Genomic DNA, 27,737 nt, shown 5'->3' on the forward strand with positions numbered 1-27,737 from the left:
TGCTTCTTCTTTCTTTTTGAAGCTTTTCAATTATGAAAATTTGTAAAGTTAAAGAAAAATACCCCCCAGTATCATCTCTCTTTTGCTAAATTATTTTAAATGAAATTGCAAACATTTTGCTACTCTCTCCTGAATACTTCAACTTGTAACTCCAAAAAATGTATTGTTCTAGGTAACACAAAGCTTTTAACTCACTCAACTAAGTTAATACTCCCTATTAGCATCTAATCATTTTTTTATTCCATTTCTCCAATTGTTTCAAAAATGTCTTCTCTAGATTTTTAAAAATCAGGATCCAACCGTAGATCATACATGGCATTTGGTAGTCATGACTTAATATTTAGACTGTTTTCTTATTCTTTCTTTTTTTTTTTAAAATCCCACTCGCCATGATGTTAACTGATTAAAAGACCAAGTCTTATTATTCCCTCATGATTATTTAATTTGTTCCTTTATCTCTTACATTTCTTATAAACCATAAAGTAGCACCAAAGGTTTGATTCAGGTTACACATTTTTGTTAAGAGTGCTTTATAGATAATACTTCATGTGCTGTTTTAAGTGCCAGACGTTTTAAAAGCTTTACGTTTATCATCCCATTTAATTCTGACAAGCTTCCTCTGGTATCTTGTCTAGTGCTAAGCTACAGAACGTTCTTCCATTTCTTGGGTATCATATTTTAAAGGTAAAAGCAGTGTAATTAAAGTAACCCATATTTATAATTAGAAAGTAGGTAAAGAAAAAATATGCGGACCATGTTTATCGTGCTAATAAAGAGTAACTCTAAGACTTGTGGGTACATATTTCCTAATTTCATTTTCTCAAATTGCACAAACCTAAAGCAGCCTGATTTTTCTGACAGTTAAAAATTCCTTTCTATTCCCAGGATACTGGTATCAGTGTAAGGAAAAGGGTAATAAAGATTCTAAGAGACATCTGTATTGAACAACCAACATTTCCAAAAATTACAGAAATGTGTGTAAAAATGATTCGCAGAGTCAATGATGAAGAGGGCATTAAGGTAAAATGAAATATTGACTACTTTAAAATTCATTTTTCATTTTTTAAATGATTCAAATGTTTATCACATCTGAATTTTGTTGATTCAAAAATATATAAAACCTCCAAAAGTGAATCAACATGTTTAGTTTGTAAACTGAAGAAAAAGACATAGTTGATAAATTTTATCTCTAGATTTTTTATTAACAAAATCTGATCTTTCCAAGCCAGTTCAGCAATTATAATATTTATTTAATGTCATTGTAGAGATTGCATTATAGCCAAGAAATATATTGTCACATTAAAATTATTTTGATTTTCAAGTTGTATGTGATTCGTTTTCTAAATTAAAATACTTTAATTGAAAATTTAGAGTTCATGAATGTGAATTTACTGATATAATTTTCCTTATATTTTTCTTAAGTCAAGAAAGCACTCTTAACTTTTCCCCTGAAAGTAGTAAAAATATTTTTTAGTTTGATCAAAAACATTTCATTGTGTACTAGAAAGAATTTCTAGGCTCGCGTGGTATCTTCCCGTTCAAATGATTTAAAATCTTTACCAAATCAAAAAGGATTTTAATTGATTTTTTAAAAACTAGAGGAAATTCCTACCAAGAAAATTCCAGTAGTTTTTGTTTTAATTAATCATTTATAGCTTTCTGTTGTTGGGCTTCTTGAGAATTTGCCATGTTTGTGGTAGTTCAGTTTGAAATTTTTCTTTCTTCTAGAAATTAGTAAATGAAACATTCCAAAAACTCTGGTTTACTCCAACTCCACACAATGACAAAGAAGCAATGACGAGGAAAATCTTAAACATCACTGATGTGGTAAGAAAAAGGGAGAAACAATAAGGAGATATTTGATTAATCTCTGTGTTTAGTACTACTTCCCTTACTTGATGTTTCTAGAAATACTCAAGGGATGCAAGTAAAATGAAGTTGGTGTTGCTCCATGGCCCTACTTCTTGGCATTCTCTGAAGTAGGCACTGATATTGAAAGTCTTTTGTTCCTCCAATAATTTAAAATGTAGAGAACGGAGAAGTAAATGAATAGATACTGTGGCCTAGAAATAGCAACCTTCAAAGAAATAGTAATTCCTGTTTTTTTCCGGAAAACATGAATTTAGATTAATTTCATTACATATAATTATACATAAAAGCTATAATTGTTTTACCCAGAATATTTTTTATGTTTTGAACATCAGAAATTCTGTATTACTACGCGATGTTCTGCATTTCTGCTGATGTTTTTAAATTGGCTGTCTAGCAAGAACAGCAGCAAATATTGCCGTTTTTACCATTTTAGATCTGTTTTTGGCAATTTTTGATTCAAATGCTGTTCAAGATTTAATACCATACTATTAAACTAATTTCTTAAATGCCTTCCAAGGTATTTTTAGAATAGTATTCTTTAATGCTGATAAATATATTTAGTTACTGAAAGAAAATAAATTGGTTACTTGAAAAATTGAGAAAATTGAAACATTTATATGCTTCAGGCTAAACCATAGCACAGGTATATGTTATTCAGATTTGTAAATAAATTTCTAACTTTGATAGTTTTACACCACATTTTTCCCTTTAGGTTGCAGCGTGCAGAGATACTGGTTATGACTGGTTTGAGCAACTCCTTCAAAACGTGAGTGTTATTTTGACTCCAGATAACATGAAATATTAACAGAAGATCAGTGCTTCTGTTGGTCGGTTTAAAAGAACCTTTGCCGTTATATTAAGTATTTGCCTTTTGGTAGGGAAAATTGATTTCCATTTGTTAGGGTGAACTTTCTTGTTAATATCCCTTTTTAATCCATTATTCAATTGCTTGTTAAATAAGTAAGTTTTCTGTATCACTGACTTGGAGTTCTGTCTTCCCTTTCTTCCAGGTACTTTGTTTCTGTCTTGAATCTAGACAGTAGACAGAAGATCCTCAAATATAAAGATCACATTTAACATAATTACCTTATTTGATGTGTTATAAAACACATAGAAATTCCTATAGCAATGCAGAATTAAACCATAATTAGTGTTTTTTGTTTATGTTTCATAAATGGAAATGTTTATCTTCCTCTGATTGGTTTTTGTTTTTTTTTTAATTTTTTTTATTTCAGAAATTTTCAAACACGGACATACCCATCCCCCAGCTTCAAAAACTGTCAGCATTTTCCCTGTCTTGTTTCATTTTATCACTTCACCTTTTCTTTTGCTATAATGCTTTTACAGCAGATCCTGTACTTTATCCTTTGTCTCTAACAGATGGTGACTTCTAAAAAGAAATAACTAGCATATCATTATCATCTATATCAAAATAAATAATAATAGAAAAGTATTCCCTAATATCTATGACCTAGTTCGTGTTTGAAAACTCTATGGGGGAGTTCTACTCTGTCCTGTAGGGCCACTAGGAGCCGGAATCAACTCGCCGGCAACGGGTTTTTTGTTTTAGTTCCTGGTCACATTTCCCTGACTATCTCAAAAATGTATTTTTACAGCTGCTTTAAGAGTTGCTTTGGGTAATATGGCTCTTAAGCATATTAATCTATAATAGTCAACTCTTTTCTTTGTATCACTTTGTTTTCCTGTAGAATGCCCACATCTGGAATTTATAGATTTCTTCCTTCTGATGTCACTTAAGTTGTATCTATATCCATCATTTTTTTCCGTAAACTCTTAGTTAGATATAGTGGCTTGATAAGATTGAAGTTTAATTTTTGATCTGGGGTTGAAGAATACTTCATAGGCAGTGCTGAATATTATTGCATCACATCAGGCATTACATAGTGTCTGATTGTCCCACTCGTAGTGATTGATCTGTGCGTTCAGGGGCTGTCAGTCTGATACATCTATTACAAAACTTCGAAGGTTGTTTTTGGATGATCATTATTACCTAGATCTGTTATTTTCATTAGAAATTTTCTAATTCTGTTATTCCTTCTGTATTAATTAGCGGGGATTCTTCTCTAAAGAGATTTTTTTTTTTTTTCTGTGATTAACTGGTTACTACAAAATACAGTTTGTTCAGAAAGGCAGGCAAAATACTTGATTCTTTTCTATCACTTATCAATTAACAAAGGTGTCCAATGAATGTATTCACTTTTTTAGTATCACTATGAACTAATAGATTTTTATTTATATACTTGATGTACTTTAATATTTTATAATCATAATTCTTTCTGAATCTCAAATTATCCCATCTTTGCCCAGTGAAAGTCTCTTCAAGTTGGCCCTTGTATCCTTTTGAAACAGCCTTTAGTCCTTTGTAGCCTGATTACTTTTTGGTTACACAAGATGCCAAAACTCATCTTGTGCACTTCTGCCACAAATCTGGAATCAGCCATTTTTCCAGAAAGCCTTAGTTCCTTTTAGTGAGTAAAATTTGGTTTCTGTGGATATTTATTGCTAAAGAGTTATTATGGCTTTTGGGCCTTTTCGGAGGATGAGCTAGAAAAAATATACTTTATAAAAAGACAGATAAATCAGAAATTTATATTGATGTTTTCTATTCAATTTTAAGAATTTGGAATAAAGCTGAAAATATTTATATAAATTATGTGACAGAGACATAACCACTTTTAGCAGTTATAACAGCATGTACGTATAAATTTTAAGAGGAATAGGAAAGACTAGGCAGTGTTTCGTTCTGTTGTATATAGGGTCAGTAAGAGTTGAAACTGGCTTGACGGCACCTAACAACAACAGGAAGGATATAGAGAGTGGACTACTAGAATAACTGGAAATTTTTGCGTCAACAATAATTAGCACACTTACTATTCCTACACATTTTATTCAATTTCAGATATTTCTAATTTTTATTTTTAGTTTGTGTTGATTTCTCATAGATTACCCGTTGCCATCGAGTCAGTTCCAACTCATAGCAACTCTGTCTATAGGACAGAGTAGAACTGCTCATAGGGTTTTCAAGGAGCAGCTGATGGATTCGAACTGCCGACCTCTTGGTTAGCAGCCAACTGCTTAACCACTGGCGCCACCGGGGCTTCTCTCATAGATTAGTGGTTCCCAGTCATGGAATATGGCTTTCTTAGGTAAGCTTAGAAGCCCTGGTGGCACAGTGGTTAAGAGCTACGGCAAACTATGGCTGCTGACCTAAAGGTTGGCAATTCACATCAACCAGCTGTTACTTGGGATCCCTATGGGACAGTTCTACTGTGTTCTGTGGAGTCAGTATGAGTCAGAATCAACCGAATGGCAACAGGTTTTTTTGTTCATTTGTTTTAGGTAACCTTAAGCGTTACGTAAAATACCTTCAAATTCACGCATGCACCAAACTGTTGACTAAATAGTTGCGTTAGTATGTCATGTATCTATACTTTTTTAAATGTATGAAGATACTATCTCCTTTATAACTTTTAATGAATTTATAGTTTTTTGTCATTTTTGCCATTCCTTAGTAGTGTGCGAAAGAATAAATTCTATCACAAAGATCCTCAGTTTTTTTTTTTCATTTCCAAATGGTGATCCAGTTCATTTAAACTACCACCCCCAGATTTAGTACTTTCCTAAGAAGCTTTGCAAAACAGCTTTCAGAAAGCAGGATCATAGTCCTTTGTAGGTACAGAAAATTTGAATTCGTTTTACAGTGCCATTCACTTTAATTGCTCATGGTCCAAGGCTATGATTCTTTCTTAATTTATGAGTAAAATACAAGCAGTGAAGCAACTTAAGAATAACTCTTGTCTCATTTGTTTCTGGCCTTTATAATCCAAAGTGAGATATCTTTGAATTTTATAATCAAATACACTCTATATCTTCATCACCCAGTAAGTAGATAAACTATAGTGTATTTATACAGTTTAATAGTACTCTGCATCAAAAAGGAACAAACTTATCTATACATGCAGGGACATAGACATAATGAAGAAAAAAACATTATGCAGAGTGAAAGAGGCCTTACAGAGAAGAGTGTGTATGATTCCATTATAATCTATGTTGGAAAAAATCAGAAGAGTAGTTACAGGGAACAGGAGATTGATTGGGAAGAGGCATGAGGAAACTTTCTGGAGTTAATGTTCTATATCAGTGACCCTAAAAGTGCTTGACTTAGTTATCTAGTGCTGCCATAACCGAAATACCACAAGTGGTGGCTTTAACAAAGAGAAATTTATTTTCTCACAGCCTAGTAGGTTACAAGTCCAAATTCAGGGCATCAGCACCAGGGGAAGGCTTTCTTTCTCTGTCGGCTCTCGAGGAAGGTGCTGGTCCAATCTTTGCCTGGTCGAGGAGCTTCCCAGGCGCAGGGACCCCATGTCCAAAGGATGCGCTCTGCTCCTGGTGCTGCTTTCTTGGTGGTATGAGGTCCCCAACTCTGCTTGTTTCCCTTTCCTTTTATCTCTTGAGAAATAAAAGGTGGTACAGGCCATACCCCAGGGAAACTTCCTTTACCGTGGATCAGGGAGGTGACCTGAGTGAGGGTGGTGTTACAATCCCACCCTAATCCTCTTAACATAAAATTACAGTCACAAAATGCAGGACAACCATACAATACTGGAAATCATGGCCTGACCAAGTTGATACACACATTTTGGCGGGGGCGTGGGAGGGGGGTGCAATTCAATCCATGACAGTGATCATTATTACCTGGCAACTTGTTAGAAAAGCAAATTCTCAGGCCTCACCTAAATCACAAACTCCAAGATAGGGCCCATAAGTCTATATTTTACCAAGGTTTCCAGAGGATTCTAATGCAAGCTAAAGTTTGAGAGCCACTGTTCTATATTTTGGTAGGGGGTTGAGTTAATAGTGGTAAATGCATTTGACAAAACTGAGTAAATGTACACTGAAGATTTGTACATTTCCTCGCATAGAAATTTTATCTCAAAAGGAGCGTGAAAAGGCAATATACTGAAGTCTATAATTAGAAATGCATCAAAAATAAAATGGATAAAGGGTTTGTGTGTATACATACTTACATACGTATATATACCAGTACAGTAAAATATTTCATTTTACTTTGATCTACAATCAACACCCATGGAAGCAGCAGTTAAGAAATCAAAAGATGCATTGGGCAAATCTAGGACCTCTTTAAAGTGTTGAAAAGCAAGGATGTCACCTCGAGGACTAAGGTGTACCTGATCTAAGCCACGGTATTTTCAGTTGCATCATATACTTGCAAAAGCCGGACGATGAATAAGGAAGACCTAAGAATTAATGCCTTTGAATAGTGGTGTTGGCAAAGAATATTGAATATACCACGGACTGCCAAAAGAACGAACAAATCTGGCTTGAAAGAAGTACAGCCAAAGTGCTCCTTAGAAGCAAGGATGTCGAGGCTGGCTGCGCCTTACATACTTTGGACGTGTTGTCAGGAGGGATCAGTCCCTGGAAAAGAACATCATGCTTGGTAAAGTAGAGGGTCAGCGGAAAAGAGGAAGACCCTCAACGAGATGGATTGACACCATAGTTGCGCAAGTGGGCTCAAGCATGATTGTGAGCATGGCACAGGACCAGACAGTGTTTCGTTTTATGGTATATAGGGTCACTATGAGTCAGAACCAACTCAACGGCATCAACAGCAACAGTAAAATGTTAATGGTGGAATCTAAATGCTAGGAAGAGGATGTTCACAGTGAAATTCTTTCAGCTTACCTGTGTGTTTGAATATTTTTGTAATATTGAAATGTTGAGTTAAAAAAAATGGACCTATATAATTGGGATGTTGGTGCCTTTAAAAAATATTTTTTAAATGACTAAACTAAATTACAGTATTAAAAAAAATTAAGAACCCTGATTACCATATTTTTATGCAAATAACATGCGCCTTGTATGCTTGTTTGCCAGCCAGTCCCTCCTCCAAGGCATTTTGCATTAGTGCCTCTGTGCCAATTTTTTTTTTACATGTTGCTGCAAAAAAAAAAAAAATTAGCATAGCATGAAAATACCTCACAGGGAGAGGGAGCAGTTGGCAAACAAATGTAGAAGGCACACATTATTTGCGTAAAAATATAGTAAATACTGTTACATCATGAGTGCAAGGATGATTTAAATAAGTATGTTTGTGTATGAACATTAAAGAAGTAAGCATTCGTCTCAGAGAACACAGGAAAAACATTTTTTGGAAAATTTAATACCCTTGAATATAATTTAGAATAAACTATGAATGAAATGCAAATTCTTTAATCTGACAGAGAATAAACTACAAAACCTAAAATGAAAACCATCCCAAATGGCATCATTGTTATGTGCTGTCGAGTTGGTTCCAGTTCATAGCGACCCTATGTACAACAGAAGGAAACAGTACCCAGTCCTAGGCCATCTTCACAATTGTTGTTATGCCTGAGCTCGTTGTTACAGTCACTATATCAGTCCATCTCGTTGACGGTCTTCCTCTTTTTCACTGACTCTCTGCTTTACCAAGCGTGATGTCACGTTACCAGGTCCCTCCTGATAATGTGTCCAAAGTATGTGAGATGAAGTCTCGCCATCTTTGCTTCTAATGAGCATCCTGGCTGTACTTCTTCCAAGATAGATTTGGGAAATGGGGAAATGTTAAAAGAGATCTCATCAAAATGGGAACAAAAAATATTCGTCAAGTCTGTCAAGGTGATTGTAAAATGTATATGGAAATGCAAAGAAGTAATAATAAGTCACTTCTGAAAATGCAGGAGCACTGACTTGCCTATAAAATATCAGGACATATTTTTAAAGCTACAGTCATTAAGACAGTGCATTACTAAATAGACCAGTGGAACAAGATAGAAAGCCCCAAAACAGACCTACACATATAGGACATACTTGCTATAAAACAGAAGTAGCACTGTAGATTCTGGGGAAAAGGGTGAACTTTTCAGTAAATGGAGCTGGAACAACTGGTTATCTACAAGGAATTTTTTTTTAAACATTGATTTCTACTTCACCTCAAAAATCAGTGCCATGTAGATTAAAGCAAACTTTTGAAGAAAATACGGGCGAATTTTTTTTTGACCTTCAAATCACAAAAAGCATTAACCTTAAAAGATTGATAAATATCACTGCATTAAATTGAAGAAAATTTATGAATCAAAAGACATCTTCAAGTGAAAACACAAGTTATAAACTGGAAAAAGATATTCGACACACATATAACTGACGAAAGATTAATACTGGGAATATATAAAGAACTCTTCTCCTACAGACAGGTATAAAGCAAGAGATTCAGTAGGAAAACAGGTAAAGCTCATGAACAGGCATTTCATAAAGGAAATAACACTTAACATCAATAAGGTGTTTCACCGCTTATTTGTATTTACCATTTTACACTCATTTGATTGAGTAAAATTGAATAGTCAAACAAATGATGGAGAAGAAATGGATCAAACAGTATCTCTTAAACATTGCCAGTAATTAAAAAAAAAAATACAGTCACTTTGAAAAACAATTTAGCATTATCATGTATGAAGTTGAATATTTAGGTATCCTATGACCTAGCAATCCCACTCCAAGGTATATGCCCAAAAGAATCTTGCGTATGTGCTCCAGGAGACATGTACAAGAATGCTCATTGTACCGCTAAAACTCTGAATAACCTATCTACAGAAGAATGGATAAATGAATTGTGACACAGGCACACAGCTAACTGTTGTAAAGCTGTGAAAATGAGCAGTAAAGTACTACATGCAGTCACATAGATTATAGCTAGTGACTTAAGTGAAGAAAGCAAATCCCAGCAAACTACATCCAGTATGATACCTTTTTAAAAAGTTTAAAATTAACCAAAACTATAAAAAAGTATATAGTATATGCATTTTTCTAAAACAAGGAGGTGATAACAATTCTGATAGTGGTTACCTTGAGAGTGAAACAGGAAGATGGGTTAAGGAAAGGAGTACATTGGGAGATACAAGTTACTGGAAATGTTCTTATTTGTGAGTTAGATCCACAGCACATCATTATGTTTATAAATAAATGAATTAAAAAGGCCAGTGGTGATAGTGTGTCATGAACTGCAATTTATGATTAGTACATTTCTGTGTGCTTTAAGTCTTGAAAAGGAAAAAAAAAAAAAATCAGATTGTGAGGCAACTTTTCTTCTACTGCCTTCTGAAAAAGACCAGGTTAGCACGTAACAACTTTAATACTGCTCAAGGAAGTGAGTTATGGAGTGGGACAACGAGAATTTGTATTTCAGGGTTAAAATCGGGTAAATTGAAGCTGTCTGCCTTATTTAATTTATTCCTCTTAATGTTATTCTGATTGTTGTTAGTTATTTTAATCATCCAGGTGTTTTGTAGTAGAAGTGTAAACTTGAACTATCCAATACTAGCCACAGATGGTTTTTTTAATTTTTATTTATTGAATCTTGAATTTTATTCCAATTCCTCAGTCACATTAGCCGCATACCAACTGCTTAATAGCCGCATGTGGCTGTTATTAGTCAATTCCAACTTATGGCGACCCCTCAGAATTATATTAGGTATTCTTTATTAGCAAAAAAAAGTACCTGAGATAATTTTGCCATCGACCTGTAATTATGAAAGATTGAATTTGCTTCTTTTCCCTTTTGGTGGGCTGTAGTTAGAACACATTGTTTATTAATGATTTGGCAAAGGATACCTTTTGGTTGCTTCATCACAGAGAAGAAATCTAGCCTTATGTTTTATAATTACGAAAAGGTGTAATCTAGATGTAGTTATAATTATATAAAAGAAGTGTATCGACTCATAGTATTCTTTTATTAGACATCACAGGACTTCAAATAATGAGGAATGGCATTCTAATTCTTCAGAATAATTCATCTAGAATTGAGTGGTCCTCTTTGTTATTGATCTAGAGTCAGGGGAAAAAGGAAAGTAACCTTTCTCATTTCATATCCTACCTTAGGTCCTATATGTGGCAATTGAAATATTTCATATTAAAATTGAAAATATTTGTAAATTATTGGTTTATAAAATATTTTAAAACATTTGCCACATACGTTTGTTTTATTTGTTAATTTGCACTTTCAGTATTAAATTGCAAATGACAAATTGAAAAGCCTGTTATTTCTGGACACATTTGATATATTTCTATTCTTGTGGAATGGATAATTATACTGGGATTTTTTTTTTTATGTGCATATATAGTTGTTGAAGTCTGAAGAGGATTCCTCATACAAACCTGTGAAGAAAGCTTGTACTCAGCTTGTTGATAACCTAGTTGAGCACATTCTTAAATATGAGGAATCACTAGCTGGTAAGACATTTTATTTATTGGTCATTTTTATTTTAAAATACTCTGGGCACAGTTCTCATTTTCTGTTTTTGACTTTGCTGAGCTTAATAATTAATTTCTTCTCTTCTAAATGTAATCCGTTTTATAGATACCTCTTTGATGTTCCATTAGAGATATATTGTTAAGCTTGACTACGATTATTTAGAGCAGTGCACTAAAAGCGTAAGCCTCATCCCTTCCACATTGTCTTTCAATATCATATAATATTAGATGTCATATTGAACAGGAAGTAAGATAAATCTGGGGCTTTTATGTATTTACTTAATGCCACTCATCACAAAACTGTCTGATACCTTTTGGATCATATAAAATTTGCTCTCAAAATGAAATTGTTTCAACTATTTAAAAAATGTTTTTAAAAGATTTTAAATATTCCTAATATTATTTATACACCTTCTCCTCACTTATCAACATGGTTAGGTTCCAGAGACCAGGTTGTTATGTGAAATTGGTATTATGCAAAACTTGGAGGATACCCACATAAGCTGCAAAATGGGGGATGACTACATCATTATATAACTGCCAAATTATCTCATTGCGTAACTGCCAAGCCACTAAGGACCCTGACCCAGCCAAGTTGACACATAACCTTAACCATCACAGCCAGCATACTCTCGCCTTACACCTCAGCATTTGCTACTGCCAGGCGTATGCCATTAATGCACAAAATAGTCGGATAATACATTTTTCACTGTTGTCATAAAGGCAAGATATTGGATGAAGAGATAGTCAATAAGTGAGGAGAAGGTATAATTGTCATTAAAAATTTGCTTAACCTTGAGCTAGAAAACTATGCTTTTAAAATTTATAAATTCTTTAAATGCTTAATATTTTCTCATATTTGTTATTTTTTAGTCACAAATCTAAAGTTATTAATCAAAATATAAATCATTATATAAAAATAGAAAAGTGATAATTGATACCTATTACTTAAAACAGACAAGACTAGTATTACTTCCCATCATATAATGGACATGAATGAAGAATAACAGTCGTTCTGTGTCATCCTCTAGAATTGGAGTCAGTAGCCTTTAACAAAGACACCATTTATGGCACCTAAGGAAGTTATTAATATTCTGTATATATTTTATGCAGTTTTTTTTGTTGTTCATGTTTTTCTCATTTTTTATCTGTATCTCTTTTTCCTTTTATTTCCTTTTTCTGTTTCCCTTATTTTAGGAGTGATAGTAGTGTCGCTTGGTGTTAAAAACTTGTTAATCTCCTCTAAAAATTAATTTGCTTCCTATTGACCAATATGTCGCCTAACTAACAGCATACTCCTCCCATGTGAACAGCATTTTGTCTGCCTCTGTTACATGGCCATTAGTCCAACCTCTTGTGTCACTCCCATCTTTTAACCTTGTTCTACCAGGGCAATATCTTTTTCTTCTGAGTATCCTTAAACACAGTATCATCTCTACTAAATTGTTTTTGTATTCCTTTGTGCCAACTTTCTCTTATTTGCTTTCATCCATTTTTAAATATAACCAGCACCAAGTTATTCCCTAAACTTCCAACTTTCGTCCTACCTTACAATTTCAGTTCTACTCCCGTTAGTGGAAAACTTGCTTTCCCTAGCTGTTTGCCCTTTATCCTGAGTATATGTAATTTCCACAATGAAAAATGTGGTGCAGAGAGTTTGATACTAAAGAACAGCCAGTCTGTTACATTGAAGCATATACTGAATCTATTCAGGGGATCATGCTGAGTAACTTAAATAATATTCTGAATAATTTCCACTGCCTTTTTGTGTGTTATTTCTGTTTTTTGTTTTTTCCAGACTCTGACAATAAAGGTGTGAATTCTGGAAGATTGGTAGCTTGCATAACCACTCTATTCTTATTCAGCAAAATAAGACCCCAGCTCATGGTTAAACATGCCATGACTATGCAGCCATACCTTACCACTAAATGTAGTGTAAGTATAGAGCTGTCTTATTTTTCTTTTTTATATAAGATATGTAGTATTTTAGATTTAGACTTTGCATAAGTGTCAACCACATGTTCATGACAGATCACAGTCATTTTCACAGACAGATCAACTGTGTCGTTTACTCTAAATATAAGTTCTAACATTTGTAGCAAGTTGTTTGCAAGCGTTAGTTTCCTTGTACATTACAGGTACATAAGGTTCGGACCCCATTTCTCTGTAAGGTCCTTAAGCCAGACTCTCAGTAAATGCTTTGTAAATCTTGTAGTAGTTGTTAAGAACGCCAAGGTAGGTGAGGTAGAGTTTCTGTCTTTGAGAAATTTACTGTCTTCTGGATTCTAAATGTGTTTTTCATTTGTCTTTGTCACTCATAATAACATGTTATTATGTTATTATGTTATAAATATATTTAATTCTCTTTTACGTATTTTTATAATAGAGCAGTATATGGAATATGTATATATTAATACTAATGCATACTGTGTTTTCCTAAAATAAAATGAAAGAATTATATAAAACATTGCTGAAGTAAAATAACCCAGCAAATAAGTGAGATTAATAAAAATATAAGACAGATAGCATAGTGAGTTAAGTAGCTTACTGCAAATGCTAGAATTTAAAATACCCTCACAACTTAAAAATATAAACAATTTTCATGTACTATGTTCCCAGTGTTCCTAAGGATCTGATTTTAACTGATTACTGTATATATTTTGTTGCTATTGTCTTTTTGTGTGTGTGTGTGTGTGACTTAAATTACCTAAATAAAAGTTCTAGGTGGAAACCTTAGGACTTCAAGAGAATATTTTTGAGAACTGAAGAGAGTAGCAGTGGATTAAAAGTACACGACAACAACATATAATACTTCTGAAACCCGAATTCCGTCTTTCGTATTAGATCCAGGAATAACTTGGTTAATATGTATTCTATGGCGAGTAATAATATCTAACATGTAGTAAGCACAGCACTAGGAATGGAGAAGTATTTTATGTGCATTATCTTACTCACTTAGTGAAGTAGGTAGTATTGTGATTCCAGTTTCATCAATCAGGAAACAAAAGCTTAGAAAATATAAATACCTTGCCTAGTATCAAACAGCTAATTAATACTGAAGCTAGACCTCAACCACATATGTGTTTGCCCCTTGAGTCTGGATTATAATGTAACCTGTATAAATAGCTCTTGTTTGATTTTGAGTCAGTATTTCTTACAATCAAGTTCACTTTCAAAACATTTTGTGTATTTTTCATGCGTGTATGTATACATATATGTATACACACACATATACACAATATATAGTTTTATTTAAATAAGACCATCTTATACATGATAGATACCTTTTGAATGTTTTTTTGTTTTTATGTCCTACTCCCATGTCTTCACTCCTCCTTTTCTCAGGATGAAGAACCTGACGTATCCTTCCCTGCTGTATCCATGCTTCTGTAATTGTAGACACACATGTTGTCAGATGCCATCGAGTTGATTCCGACTCATAGCAACCCTGTGTTCAACAGAACGAAACACTGCCTGGTCGTATGCCATCCTCATAATTGTTGCTATGTTTGAGCCCATTGTTACAGCCAGTGTGTCAGTTCATCTCACTGAGGGTCTTCCGCTTTTTCACTGTCCCTCTACATTGCCAAGTGTGATGTCCTCGGGGGAGTTGTCCCTCCTGATAACATGTCCAAAGTATGTGAGACAAAGTCTCATCATCCTCGCCTCTAAGGCGCATTCTGGCTGTACTTCTTCCAAGCAGATATGTTCATGCGGTCTATGGTACATTCAGTATTCTTCACCAACACCATAATTCAAAAGCATCAATTCTTTTTCAGTCTTCCTTATTCATTACTCAGCTTTCACATGCATACGAAGCAACTGAAAATACCGTGGCTTGGGTCAGATGCTCCTTAGTCCTCAAAGTGATGTCTTTGCTTTTTAACACTTTAAAGAGGTCTTTTGCAGCAGATTTGCCCAATGCAATACGTCATTTGATTTCTCGACTGCTGGCTTCCACGGGCATTGTTATGAAATCCTTGAAAACTTCACTATTTTCTCCATATATCATGATGTTGCTTATTGGTCCAGTTGTGAGGATTTTTATTTTCTTTGTATTGGGGTGTAATTGTACTGAAAGCTGTAATCTTTGATCATCCGTCAGTAAGTGCTGCGCTTTCAGCAAGCAAGGCTGTGTCATCTGCATATCGCAGGTTGTTAGTGAGCCTTCCTCCGATTCTGATGCTGTCTTCTTCATTATATAGTCCAGCTTCTCAGATTTTTTCCTCAGCATATAGACTAAGTATGGGGAAAGAATACAACCCTGAAGCATACCTTTCCTGATTTTAAACCACACGGTAGTGTCCCCTTGTTCTGCCCGAGTGACTGCTCTTGGTCTGTGAACAGGTTGTGCCTGAGCATAGTTAAGCGTTCTGGAATTCCCTTTCTTCACAGTGTTATCCATGATGTGTTCTCTACACAGTCAAATGTCTTTGCATAGTCAATAAAACACAGGTAAACATCTTTCTGGTATTCTCTGATTTCAGCCAAGATCCATCTGACATCAGCAGTGATACTCCTCATCCCACGACTTGAATTTCTGCCAGTTCCCTGTCGATGTACTGCTGCTACCATTTTTGATTATCTTACAGAGTTTTACTTGCGTGTGATATTAATGATGTTGTCCAGTGGTTTCCACATTCTGTTGAATCACCTTTCTTAGGAATGGGCACAAATATCTCTTCCAGTCAGTTGGCCCAGAAGCTGTCTTCCAAATATCTTGACATAGCTGAGTCAGCACCTCCAAGACTGCATCTGTTTGTTGAAACATCTCAGTTGGTACTGCCTTCAGTGCAGCTTCAGCTTCCCCCCTTCAGCACCACTGGTTTCTGATCATACACGACCTCCTGAAATGGTTGAATGTCAACCAGTTGTTTTTGGTACAGTTACTCTGTGTGTTCTTTCCATCTTCTTTACATGCTTCTTGCTTTCTCAGTATTTTGTCCCTGGAATCCTTCAGTATTTCAACTCAAGGCTTGAATTTTTCTTTTCCCCCAATTTTTTCAGCTTGAGAAATGCCAGGTGTGTTCTTCCCTTTTGGTTTTCTAACTCCAGGTCTTTGCACATTTCATTATATTACTTTCATTTGTCTAATCGAGCTCCCCTTTGAAATCATCTGTTCAGCTCTTTTACTTCATCATTTCTTCCACTGCTTTAGCTTCGCTACCTTCAAAAGCAAGCCTCCGAGTTTTCTGAGATCATACGTACATGTACATAAATGGTTAACTAGACTTAAATGGTTGACCAGGTTTTTTAAAAACTGGCTCATGTACACATCTACCTCTTTCAAGTGTTAAAAAGCAAAGTTGTCACTTTGAGGACCAAGGTGTGCCTGACCCAAGCCATGGTATTTTCAGTTGCTTCATATGCATGCAGAAGCTGGACGATGAATAAGGAGGACCAAAGAAGAGTTGATGCCTTTGAATTATGATGTTGGCGACAAGTATTGAACATACCATGAACTTCCAGAAGAACAAAAAATCTGTCTTGGAAGAAGTACAGCCAGAATCCTCCTTAGAAGCAAGGATGGCAAGACTCTGTCCCAAGCCTTTTGAACATGTTATCAGGCGGGACCAGTCGCTGGAGAAGGACATCGTGCTTGGTAAAGTTAGAGGTTCAATGAAAAAGGAAGACCCTCAACGAGATGGATTGACACAGTGACTATAGCAGTGGGCTCAAACATAGCAGTGATTGTGAGGATGGCACAGGACTGGGCAGTGTTTCATTCTGTTGTACATAGGTTTGCTATGAGTTAGAACCAACTCAACAGCACCTAACAACAACAACATACACATATTTGCTGGCATATTTAATAATCTCAAGTCTACTGGTATATCTCTAACTCATTCTGTTATATTGCTACTTATTATCCATGTTATAAATGTCTTTTGATTTATTTAAACATGTCCCTATTCGTCAGAGGCATCGTTGCCCATTGATGGCCACTACAAATGATTCCTTAGTAAACTTTCATGCTCACGTACTTTAAGTGCTGATGTTTTTATTTCTTTGTGATAAATTCTAAGGAAGGAACTTGTTAGGTGGAGGGAATTTTTTTGTTTTTGTTTTTTAATCTTGCCAGATTGCTGATGGACACATGTTATAGGCTCTTTGGAAAGCAGTGTATACTGGCATTTTCCCTGCTCCCCATCAACAGTCAGTGTCTTTATTATTTGTAGTCTTTGCCCATGTAACAGGTGTAGTGAACAGTGTAAAGGAATAGTCATAACAGGTTTAATGGAATAGTTCATTGTTGCTTCAATTTCCCTTTCGCTGACTTCCACGAAGGTTGAGCATCTTGTCATATGATATTGACTGCTTGGACTTGCTTTTCCTGTGAATTGACTGTTCATATCATTTGTCCATTTTACTTTTGATTTGTGAGTCTTTTCAGTTTTTCTTCAGTTTTTGAAAGCTCTTTAAATATTTTAGCTATTAAACCATCTTACATTGCATTGTTCTCAAACATTTCTTCCTTGTATCATTTGACTTCTGCCCTTTTCCTTTATTGATTCCATCTTTCTTTGTAATTTTCTTCTCAATTTTAAGATACTTCTTTTATTTGATTTTCCAAGTCAATAATGTTAAGAGAAATTTTGAAAAATGCTATTGCATTTTTTAAGTAATACGTCAGCAGTTATTCTTAAATGAATTTTATCTCATAATACCCCAAAAAACACTGTATTGTCCCTACACTCAGTTTATCCCACTCTTATGTTGCTTAAAGGCGTGGCAATGGGGAATGGCAGGGAACAACAGGATTTCTATGTTACTGTAAACTTATAAACAGTAATAAGGTAATGAGTTCAAAAAGTCCAAATTTTTTTTCATTCTTTTTTATATTATTGTAAAAATACAGAGAACGTAACATTTTCCAATTCAACATTTTTTACATGTACAACTCAATGAAACCAATCACATTAGTCATGTTGTACAAACATCACTGATTTCCATTGCCAGATTTTCCATCCCCATTAACAATAACTCAATGCTCCGTAAACAGTGATCCTCCCCTATTCTGTTTGCCCATCCCGCCTGCCACTATTAAGGTAATGTCTATTGTAGGTATTTCATATTAGTGAAATCATACAATATTTGTTGTCTCATGATTGACTAATTTCTCAGCATAATGTTTTCAAGGTTCATCCTTGTGTAGAAGGGGTAGTTCTCAGTTATTCATGCTTTAGTGGGTAAGAGATGTTTAGAAGTTGCATTATGATATTTTGTTACCAATCACTGAACTCTTTTTTTGGACTTAAGATACCTCAACTCCAGAAATATCATTAAGCTGGAATAAGCCAATCCTGGACATTCCAAGTAAAAGGACTCCTTTGACTGTATTATAATCAATTGAAGAGTTCAGAAGGAGAGCCAGGTGCATGCGTTCATTCCAAGAGCATGTGCTGAGAGCCTACTACATGATAGGCACTGTCCTAGGTGGTGGGAACAAGTTGATAAATAAAATGGTTGTGATTATGGCAAATAAATAATTACAAATTGATAGGGTGATCAGGAAAGCCTTCTTGGGTGAGAGAACACGTGAGCCCAAAACTAAAGTATCTGCATGAAGAACAGAATGCAAAGTGCTAGACAGAAGGAGCAAACCCCTTAAAGCGCTGAAACAGAACAGCTTAGCGTGCTGGAGGAAGTGACAGAAACAGACCCTAATATATGTAAAATTATTACAGGTAATATAGCCGATATTAAAAATCAGTGGAGAAAGAACTGCTTATTCAATAGATGATGCTAGGAAAGTTGGTTAACCATTTAGAATAAAATGAAATTTAAATTCTTACCTAAGAACATAACCTAAAATAAACTCCAGATGAATTAAAGATGTACTTTTAAAATAAATAAAATATAAGTGATTATTGTTCTGGCCTCAAGATGGAGAAGAGTTTTCTAAACATAAAAGCATTGGAAGGAACAATATAGATCTTACACCAGAACTTTTACATATTAAAAAAAAAAAAATTCAAAGGGTAAAGAATAAACTAAAAAAAATATTTGCAACATGAATGACAAAGTATTAACAAGTACAAAAAGTCCAGATTTTTGAGGGTAATGAGCTCAGAAAGTTCAAAATGAATGTCAATAATCTGTTGTTAAGAATGAGAAATGGTAGCTTGGCTAGATAAAACCATATGTTGAAAGCCTTAATCCATTAAAAAATAAAAATAAAAAAACTGGTAACTTTGGTTTCCTTTAGGAAGGGCAGTTGGATGGGTGGAGGACAAGGATGAGAGAGAGACTTTTCATTGTAAACCTTTGGTACCTTCTGATTTTTTTTTTTTTTTCTTAGTGCACTAATTTTTAAAATACATACCTACTTTTTTAATCAAAGAAAAATGTCTAGCTTTTAAAATTAAAGAAACCTTATAGCTAGTTATGGGTTTCTACATTTATACTTATCGTAAAAAGAATTAACACAGGGTTTCTAAGCCTTGGCAGTATTGACATTTTGGGCCAAGTAATTCTCTATTGTCAGAAACTGTTCTGTACATTGTGGAATGTTTAGCAGCATCGTGGGCCTGGCCTGTATCCCCTAGATGCCAGTAGCATCGTTTCCACCCCCCTCCCCAACTGTTGTAAAAGCCAAAAATGTCTTTAAAGCCCTCTAGTCAATTCCGACTCTTAGCGACCCTATAGGACAAAGTATAACTGCCCCATAGGGTTTCCAAGGAGCAGCTGGTGAATTCAAACTGCCAGTCTTTTGGTTAGTAGCCAAAGGCTTAAGTCTTTAGATATTGCCAAATATCCCTTGGGTGGCAACTTGCCCCTGGTTGAAAACTGTTGGGTTAACATACCCCAATATGAAAAAAGACTATTCCTAAAGACTATATTTAAAAATTATACCAGTCTTTGTAAAATACTGTTAACTATTTAAGCACGTTCGTTTAGTATTGACTTATACTGAATTCTAGGGGGAAAAAAAGAATAACTGTAGCACTATGACTAAGTGACCCTTAAGGTCACACAATAAGTTAATGGCAAAGCTAGAATCCAGGTTTCTGACACTCCCTTAAATGCCCTTAAAAAAACAACTTTTCTAATGGGCTTTTTTATTTTCACTGAAACTTTATATACGTAATACCTTTGTACCTCTAAATATATAAAGCTGTTTATATTTTCTGGTTTTGGATATTCATAAAACATCAATTTTATCCTTATAGACACAAAATGATTTCATGGTTATCTGCAATGTTGCAAAAATCCTAGAGCTGGTTGTACCACTAATGGAGCATCCAAGTGAAACTTTCCTTGCCACTATTGAAGAGGATCTAATGAAGCTTATCATCAAATATGGCATGACTGTAAGCATTCAGTTTACCATCTCTGTACTGATTCATATATAATGTGCAAATGATAACTTATAAAATAGCATCATATGTCAAAATTAAGTTCCAGTCTGTTTTATTACATATAAAAAGTACATACATGTGAAAGGTAAATTTTTGGTGTAGTATAAATATTTATATCTTTTGTTTTTGACTTTTGTCTAAACGATAACATTTTCTATATCTTTTAGGTAGTGCAGCATTGTGTGAGCTGTCTTGGGGCTGTTGTAAATAAAGTGACACAAAATTTTAAATTTGTATGGGCCTGTTTCAATAGATACTATGGTAAGTTTAGTGACTGGGCTTTAAAGTTATTCTGCTGGCTCCTACAGTGTGTCTAACTCATTTTTAACACATCTGACAAAGAAAGGGATATAGCATCAAGGGAATTGTAAGAGGTGGGATTGTTCTCCATGGTTCACTCTCAGAGACAATCTATTCTAGTATCTTTTGTATTCCCTTAATAATCCACTATGATTACTTTTGAGATGTGTCCCTTCATAAGTAGAAGGTTAGTAAATTTTCTGGTCATGGCGTAAGGTAAATTTTAAATATTAATCTTAAGTTAATCGTTTTAAGCTCTAAGGAGTGCCCTTTTAATTCTAGTCATATTTCATTCTTAGAAGCATTAGCAGATATTAATTATAATTAGCAGTAATTACTTGAACATAGTAATTCAAGGATATAGGGTTTATTAAAATAAATATGACTTATTTTTATTAGGTGCCATTTCAAAATTAAAAAGTCAGCACCAAGAGGACCCAAATAACACTTCACTTCTAACAAACAAACCAGCACTTCTTAGATCCCTTTTCACTGTTGGAGCACTATGTCGGCATTTTGATTTTGATCTGGAAGATTTTAAAGGCAACAGTAAGGTAAAGGTCATAATAATTACTTAGTATGCTATAAGAAATAGAACTGTGTGGCTGTGTGAGCTGAGAATGAGCAAAATGACCCTGGGTGAAGGAGGCATTAGAGTAGTCTGGTTTAATGTCAATTCTAAATCAGTGCTGCTGAAAGCATAGACTGGCTGCTGATGTATGAACTGTTTGTTACTGGTCTGTGACAAGGTAAGAAGTTTACCTCACAAGTTACATCAGCTTTGTAACAATAGACAAACACTGTTTAGATCAGAAGCTAGCCTTTTTTTTTTTTTTTTTGTGAGGGGAGGCACTTTCTCCGTGAGAAAAGAGGTATATTGATTTACATCTTGGCACAAGTTCTAGTCACAGATCAATACTTTGAATACCACTTGTTCTAAAATATGTAGAATTGGTGATTTATTTTTTAGTAGAGTTCACATGTGATTTTTTTTTAAGGTGGTTTTTGGTTTTTTTTCCTTTTATAGTAGAAAACTGATCTAAATTATTCTTGAACACATTTTAATGTGATTTTTCCCCCCTTAGGTTAACATAAAGGATAAAGTACTTGAACTATTGATGTATTTTACAAAACATTCAGATGAAGAAGTACAAACAAAAGCCATCATTGGTCTAGGTAGGTTAAGTCTAAAAATCTTTATAATTTTCAGCTGTTCTTGGGTGGAGCAAATTTTTAGGTATTATGAGTTTAAATTATTGATTTATTTAAATGTGTTTCTGTTGGCGGTAGAGTCTGGTGTCTAGAATATAGGACCGGGATTAAAACACCTGGGTTCCATTCTTAGCTCAGCCAGTGACTTCTGGGTGACTTTACACAAGTTACTTCACTTCAGTGTTTATCAGTTTCCTCATTAGTAAAACAGAGACAATAATACTGTCTCCTATCCCTACTTCATAGAGTTTCTTAAGAGCATCATTAAATCACTTTAATAAAGATGATGTGCAAGTATTTTTTTAATTGTACTTTTCCATTACAAAACTTTGTCATTGTATGTCTCTACCACTTCCTATTTAAAATAATGGGCAGTCTGCTTAGCCTTTTTTTTTTTATATAGAAACACACAGTAACCAACCCAAAAGGAACAGTGTGGATGTATACATATCTGATATTATTTTCTGGGAGCACAGATGCAATAAAAACATGTTCTTGCAAAAGGTTAGATCTATGTGGCTTATCTGGAAAGGAATTAGAATATAGGGGAAATTTATGAGAAGGATAGCATTAAAGTGCCTGACTTGAGTGTACTTTAAAAAAATACAAGATGAACAGACTGCTCAGGTAATTTAATTAACATACATGGGCGCAGTCAGTTTGTATTACAGACTTCTGAACAAAAATGAGTAATAAAAGATTCTGAGTTACTAAGCCTCATTAAATTATGTTTACTAATATTTTTAAAATAAATTTAAATCTTACATTACTTTAGTCCTCCTTCATCACTTTCAGAAAATTACTTATAGCAAGAATAGTAAAAATTCACGTATCACTAGGGATTTGTATCAGTACAATATTTAAGACATTGCGGGCCTTTGAAATATTCGGCCTTGCCAAAAGTTAATTGGAGAGGCAATACTAATACACCTGGGCCATAGATATCCTGTGTGACCTTGGGCTGGTTATCTGATCACTCTGTGTGTTGAGTTTAGTTTGTTATTTGGCATCAGTAATACTTGCTACCATATCGCTCAAGGATCTTCTTTTTTTAATTCTCAAATAAGCATTATGTACAAATAAACATGGATAATAACTAATTTACCACTTATTAACTAATGGTTATAGAATTCAGCGTTGTGGCGTCATTACAAAGCCATATGAGAAAGACATGGAAAGATATATTTTGCAGTAGTTTATTTTAGAATCATTCTCTTTCATCAAATATATTTCAGTATTTTTTAAAAATATTGACAATGTAGTGCCTTCTGCTAGGAATCTAAAAAATGTTTGCAGACATTACCTCTTAAATCCTGAAAACATCCCTTTGAGGTGGGTGGGTGGTAAATATTATTGTCCCCATTTTACAGATGGAGAAGTGAGGCACAGAGAGATTATGTGACTCACCCAAGGTCACACTACAAGTCAGTGGTGGAGCCAGGAATAGAACCCAAGACTCCTGACTCCTAATCCACTCCCCTAGCCACTAGGCCCTGCTCCCTCCTCAAGGTTTCCTCTTGTGTGAAATTCTCCTTTGAAATGCAATTTCTTGTTTTTAATTCATGGGAAAAGAAGTACCTGCTGTAATACTTCTCTAGGTAAGAATACCGGCACTAGTCATTTTAAGTTTTAATTTTTTTGAAATAAGGAGCACTTTATATAATTTTCAACATTTTCATTCAATGCTGTTTAATTTTAATAGGAATATATCAAGAGTTTTTTTTTTTTTTTTCTCTAGGATTTGCCTTTATTCAGCATCCAAGTCTAATGTTTGAGCAAGAGGTGAAGAATCTGTATAATAATATTTTATCTGATAAAAATTCCTCAGTAAATTTAAAAATACAAGTGCTAAAAAACCTCCAGACCTACCTACAAGAAGAAGATACACGTATGCAGCAGGCAGATAGAGACTGTAAGTGAAAATATATTTTTAAATTTCACAGTGCAGCTACATACAGCTATGACACTCTATCTCAGTGACTTTTTTTTTTTTTTTTTTTAATCCAGATACCTAAATTTCCTTATCTATTAGATGATGGAGTTCAGCTAAATAGAAGGGCCCTTAAGCTGAGGTATATAACTAGGCTTTTAGGGTATTCTTAAACTCCCTATACTATGTAAAATTTCGTACATGTGAAAGAAAGCATTTAACATTTTGAGGGAGGAGAGGGATTATAGTTCTCATCAGATTCTCGAAGGTGGCTCTGACACAGCCCAAAAAAAGAAAGAAAGAAAAAAAAAAAAGGCTAAGAACCATTGGACATTTTCTGATTTCAGTTGTGGCCTAATTTTGGATTTTTAAGTAAAGTTAGTGTACACGCTCTTAATATGTATTTACCCTATACTTCCTTTTGTAGGGAAGAAAGTTGCAAAGCAGGAAGATTTAAAAGAAATGGGAGATGTTTCCTCAGGGATGAGTAGTTCCATCATGCAGCTTTACCTCAAACAGGTGCTTGAGGCATTTTTTCATACCCAGTCAAGTGTACGCCACTTTGCCCTAAATGTCATTGCATTGACTCTAAACCAAGGTCTTATTCATCCAGTTCAGGTAAGCGTGTTTCATAGCAGCACTTACCAAAAGAGACAGATTATTGTCATTTGATGACATTGTGATTAGAAAATAAGTAGTTCTTATATTCCTTTTGGGAGTCCCTGGGTGGCGCAGACGGTTAAGCACTTAGCCACATAAAGGTTGGCAATTGGAGTCCACCCAGGAGGCACCCCAGAAGAAAGGCCTGAGATCTACTTACCAAAGGTCCACAGCCGTTGGAAACTCTATAAAGCACAGTTCTACACTGAAATACATGGAGTTGCTATGAGTCTGAGTCAACTTGATGACAGCTGGTTTGGTTTTGGGGTTTATATACCTCTCAGTCTTTTTAACCTTCTTTGTCCTAAACTTAAGAATCTAAGTTTTAGAATGTCTCTTCGGTTGTCATTACTGCAAAATAATTATATATATAGTCATAATGTCTCTATTAAACAAACTTCTCATTTCTATTAGTAGAACATGTACTTTGAATTATTTTTAAATAGGAATGATAAATTTGTGTTAATCCATATTTACGCTTATCCCTAAGAACCAGCAGCATAGAATGTCAAGAGAGTTAAGTAGGTTTAAGGGTATCATCCAACTGTTAAACAGGGTGGAGTTTTAGTCCACTGAGAAGTAAATTATATAATCTGAGCTCAGTTTCTTCATCTGTAAATTGGAGGTGATATCAACTACCCAAGACATCAGAGTGCTAATATGAAGATTAAATGATATAATAGACATACTAGTATTACTGCGGAATGACAATTAATACTGATGTAGTAGCGTACACCATCTGGCATGATCAGGAGAGTGGTACAAGGTACAGAAGTGAATTCATTATATAACCAAAGCCTACACCCTTTAGGATTCTTATTTTGGTGGCTTTTCCTCGAATTTTTTCTAAAATACACTGATATTTAAATATGCTGTGTTCTTCCCAGAGGAGCCCTGGTGGCACAGTGGTTAAGCGCTCAGCTACTGACCTACCAGCTGCTCCATGGGAGAAAGACATTGCAGTCTGCTTCCATGAAGATAACAGCCTTGGAAACCCTGTGGGGCAGTTCTACTCTGTCCTATAGGGTCACTGTGAGTCGGACTTGACTCGAGGACAATGAGTTTGATTTTTGGTTTTTATGTTCTTCCCTATGTCCTGAAACAAACAAACAAAGGCACACTAATAATTATATACCTTTTTCTTGGTGACTCAGAGTCTCTGGGCAGCACAAATGGTTGAGCATTTGACTACTAACCAAAAGGTTGGAGATGGGAATCCACTTACCTCTAAATACTTGAGCATATGTTTTCTATGAACAAGGAAAACATTCTCTTACAAAACCATAATATACAGTTATCAAATTCAGAAAAATTTAACATTGATAGAATATTATCTAACATATACTAAAGCTAAATTTTGCCACTTAAGCTACTTTTCTTAATAAACTTTTTTTTTTTCCTGATCCAGGATTTAATCTATGCTGCTCACCCATTGCATTTAGTGCCATATCTACTTTTTTAAAGTTGTTTTTCTGACCACTCCACTGCTGTCTGATTCAGGTTCACTTAACATAGTAGTGGTGTGTTTCATGACTTTAGAAGTATGATGAATGTGGCTGCTATCAAACTACTATCTATCCAACGGTCTGATCACTGAAGCCACATCTAAAATCTGCTTGGTGGGAAAATTTTTATATTTTCCTAGCTTTGAGTATGGAAAACAAATTACTTTTTGTCCTGTATTATCTTTACATGGCAAATTCAGTCAGGCTTGAAAAATTACTAGATTATGCACTTGAGGTGTGTATCATAATCTTAAATGGGTATTCTTAGTGTAGCACTTCATATTTAGAGAACCTTAAATTTACACAGACATTGTTTAAATTTTGCCACGTCAGTGCTTCTGCTTTAAAACTACATCTAAAGAGAAGAGGTTAATCATTTTTCAGAGAACATGAAAACAGCCTTTGTAGGAAGGCCTGTAGAGCTAAATTCATATAGCCTACCTACACAGTGAGTTTTAACATATGTCCAGATACATATATAGCTTTTACTACTGTAATGTCTTATAAATCCTCTATTTTTATTTCCAGTGTGTGCCATATTTAATTGCTATGGGCACAGACCCAGAACCTGCTATGCGGAACAAGGCTGATCAGCAGCTTGTGGAAATAGACAAAAAATATGCTGGATTCATTCATGTATGTATTTTAAAATTGTAAAATGCAAACTTAAACATGTTTTTCTTTGGTAGACTATTTCTCTGATAAATGTCCTGCCCACATTCATAATTAGAAAAAAAAGATGTTTTGCTTAATACTTACCTTGTAAACATGCGACTAAGTTTGTCCCCAAGAACAAACTTAACTCTAAGAATGGGCTAGAGGTGACAGTCCAGCAATCACACTGGACTGGAAATCAAGAGGCATGGGTTCTAGTCCCTACTTTGTGATCTTGGCTGTAGTGGCTCTTCTGGGCCTCAGTTTTCTCTTACGTAAATGTTCTTTCCAGCATGTACATTCTGTGATTTTATTTTAAATAAGAAAACTAAATAATTATGTTAGCTGCAGAATGTATTATTCAAAGTATGTGTTTAACTTGACTTTTTTAATTTCCATGACAAAAGTGAGGCTTTTATTGATTTCAGATGAAAGCAGTGGCTGGTATGAAGATGTCTTACCAAGTACAACAGGCAATCAACACATGCCTAAAAGATCCTGTAAGGGGTTTCAGACAAGATGAATCCTCTAGTGCTTTGTGTTCACACCTTTACTCCATGATCCGTGGAAATCGCCAACACAGACGAGCCTTTCTAATTTCTTTACTCAACCTCTTTGATGACACAGCAGTAAGCATAAAAAACTTATTATTTTAAGAAAATATTTTAGAAATTTCATATCTAAATTATTCACCCTTCTTAAAATATCACCATTTTAGTAATAATAATATATTAAATGTATATTTCCTTAACTCTTATATTTACAAAGTATACAATTAAAACTGAAAGGGGAGTTTTACATGAGAATGAATACAATGGGGAATGAAATACAATTGTTTCTTTCTACTAAGTATCTTATCAACTTTGATAACAGTTCCTCTAAGCACAACTTTAAATAAGCTGCATCACTAAACTATCATTTTGGGAGATA

At 34.5% G+C, this 27,737-nt stretch overlaps 1 protein-coding gene across 11 annotated transcripts in view; it reads left to right on the forward strand.

The window, feature by feature from the left end:
* The window catches only part of NIPBL (NIPBL cohesin loading factor), a 237,367-nt gene that overhangs the window by 171,704 nt on the left and 37,926 nt on the right, over positions 1 to 27,737 (forward strand). For 9 of the 11 annotated variants that reach the window (XM_064271355.1, XM_003407996.4, XM_064271348.1 and 6 more), the window contains 13 exons: positions 886 to 1,020; positions 1,729 to 1,827; positions 2,585 to 2,638; positions 11,055 to 11,163; positions 12,983 to 13,119; positions 20,358 to 20,498; positions 20,714 to 20,807; positions 21,246 to 21,400; positions 21,932 to 22,022; positions 23,797 to 23,970; positions 24,416 to 24,606; positions 26,682 to 26,789; positions 27,236 to 27,436. In XM_064271355.1, coding sequence (XP_064127425.1) covers positions 886 to 1,020; positions 1,729 to 1,827; positions 2,585 to 2,638; positions 11,055 to 11,163; positions 12,983 to 13,119; positions 20,358 to 20,498; positions 20,714 to 20,807; positions 21,246 to 21,400; positions 21,932 to 22,022; positions 23,797 to 23,970; positions 24,416 to 24,606; positions 26,682 to 26,789; positions 27,236 to 27,436 — 1,689 coding nt within the window. Of the gene's footprint in view, positions 1 to 885; positions 1,021 to 1,728; positions 1,828 to 2,584; positions 2,639 to 11,054; positions 11,164 to 12,982; positions 13,120 to 20,357; positions 20,499 to 20,713; positions 20,808 to 21,245; positions 21,401 to 21,931; positions 22,023 to 23,796; positions 23,971 to 24,415; positions 24,607 to 26,681; positions 26,790 to 27,235; positions 27,437 to 27,737 lie in introns of those variants that run through there. The other 2 variants (XM_064271360.1, XM_064271385.1) reach the window with 2 other exon arrangements.

The sequence above is a fragment of the Loxodonta africana genome, chromosome 2 (genome assembly GCF_030014295.1).
Source record: "Loxodonta africana isolate mLoxAfr1 chromosome 2, mLoxAfr1.hap2, whole genome shotgun sequence".
NCBI lineage: Eukaryota > Metazoa > Chordata > Mammalia > Proboscidea > Elephantidae > Loxodonta > Loxodonta africana.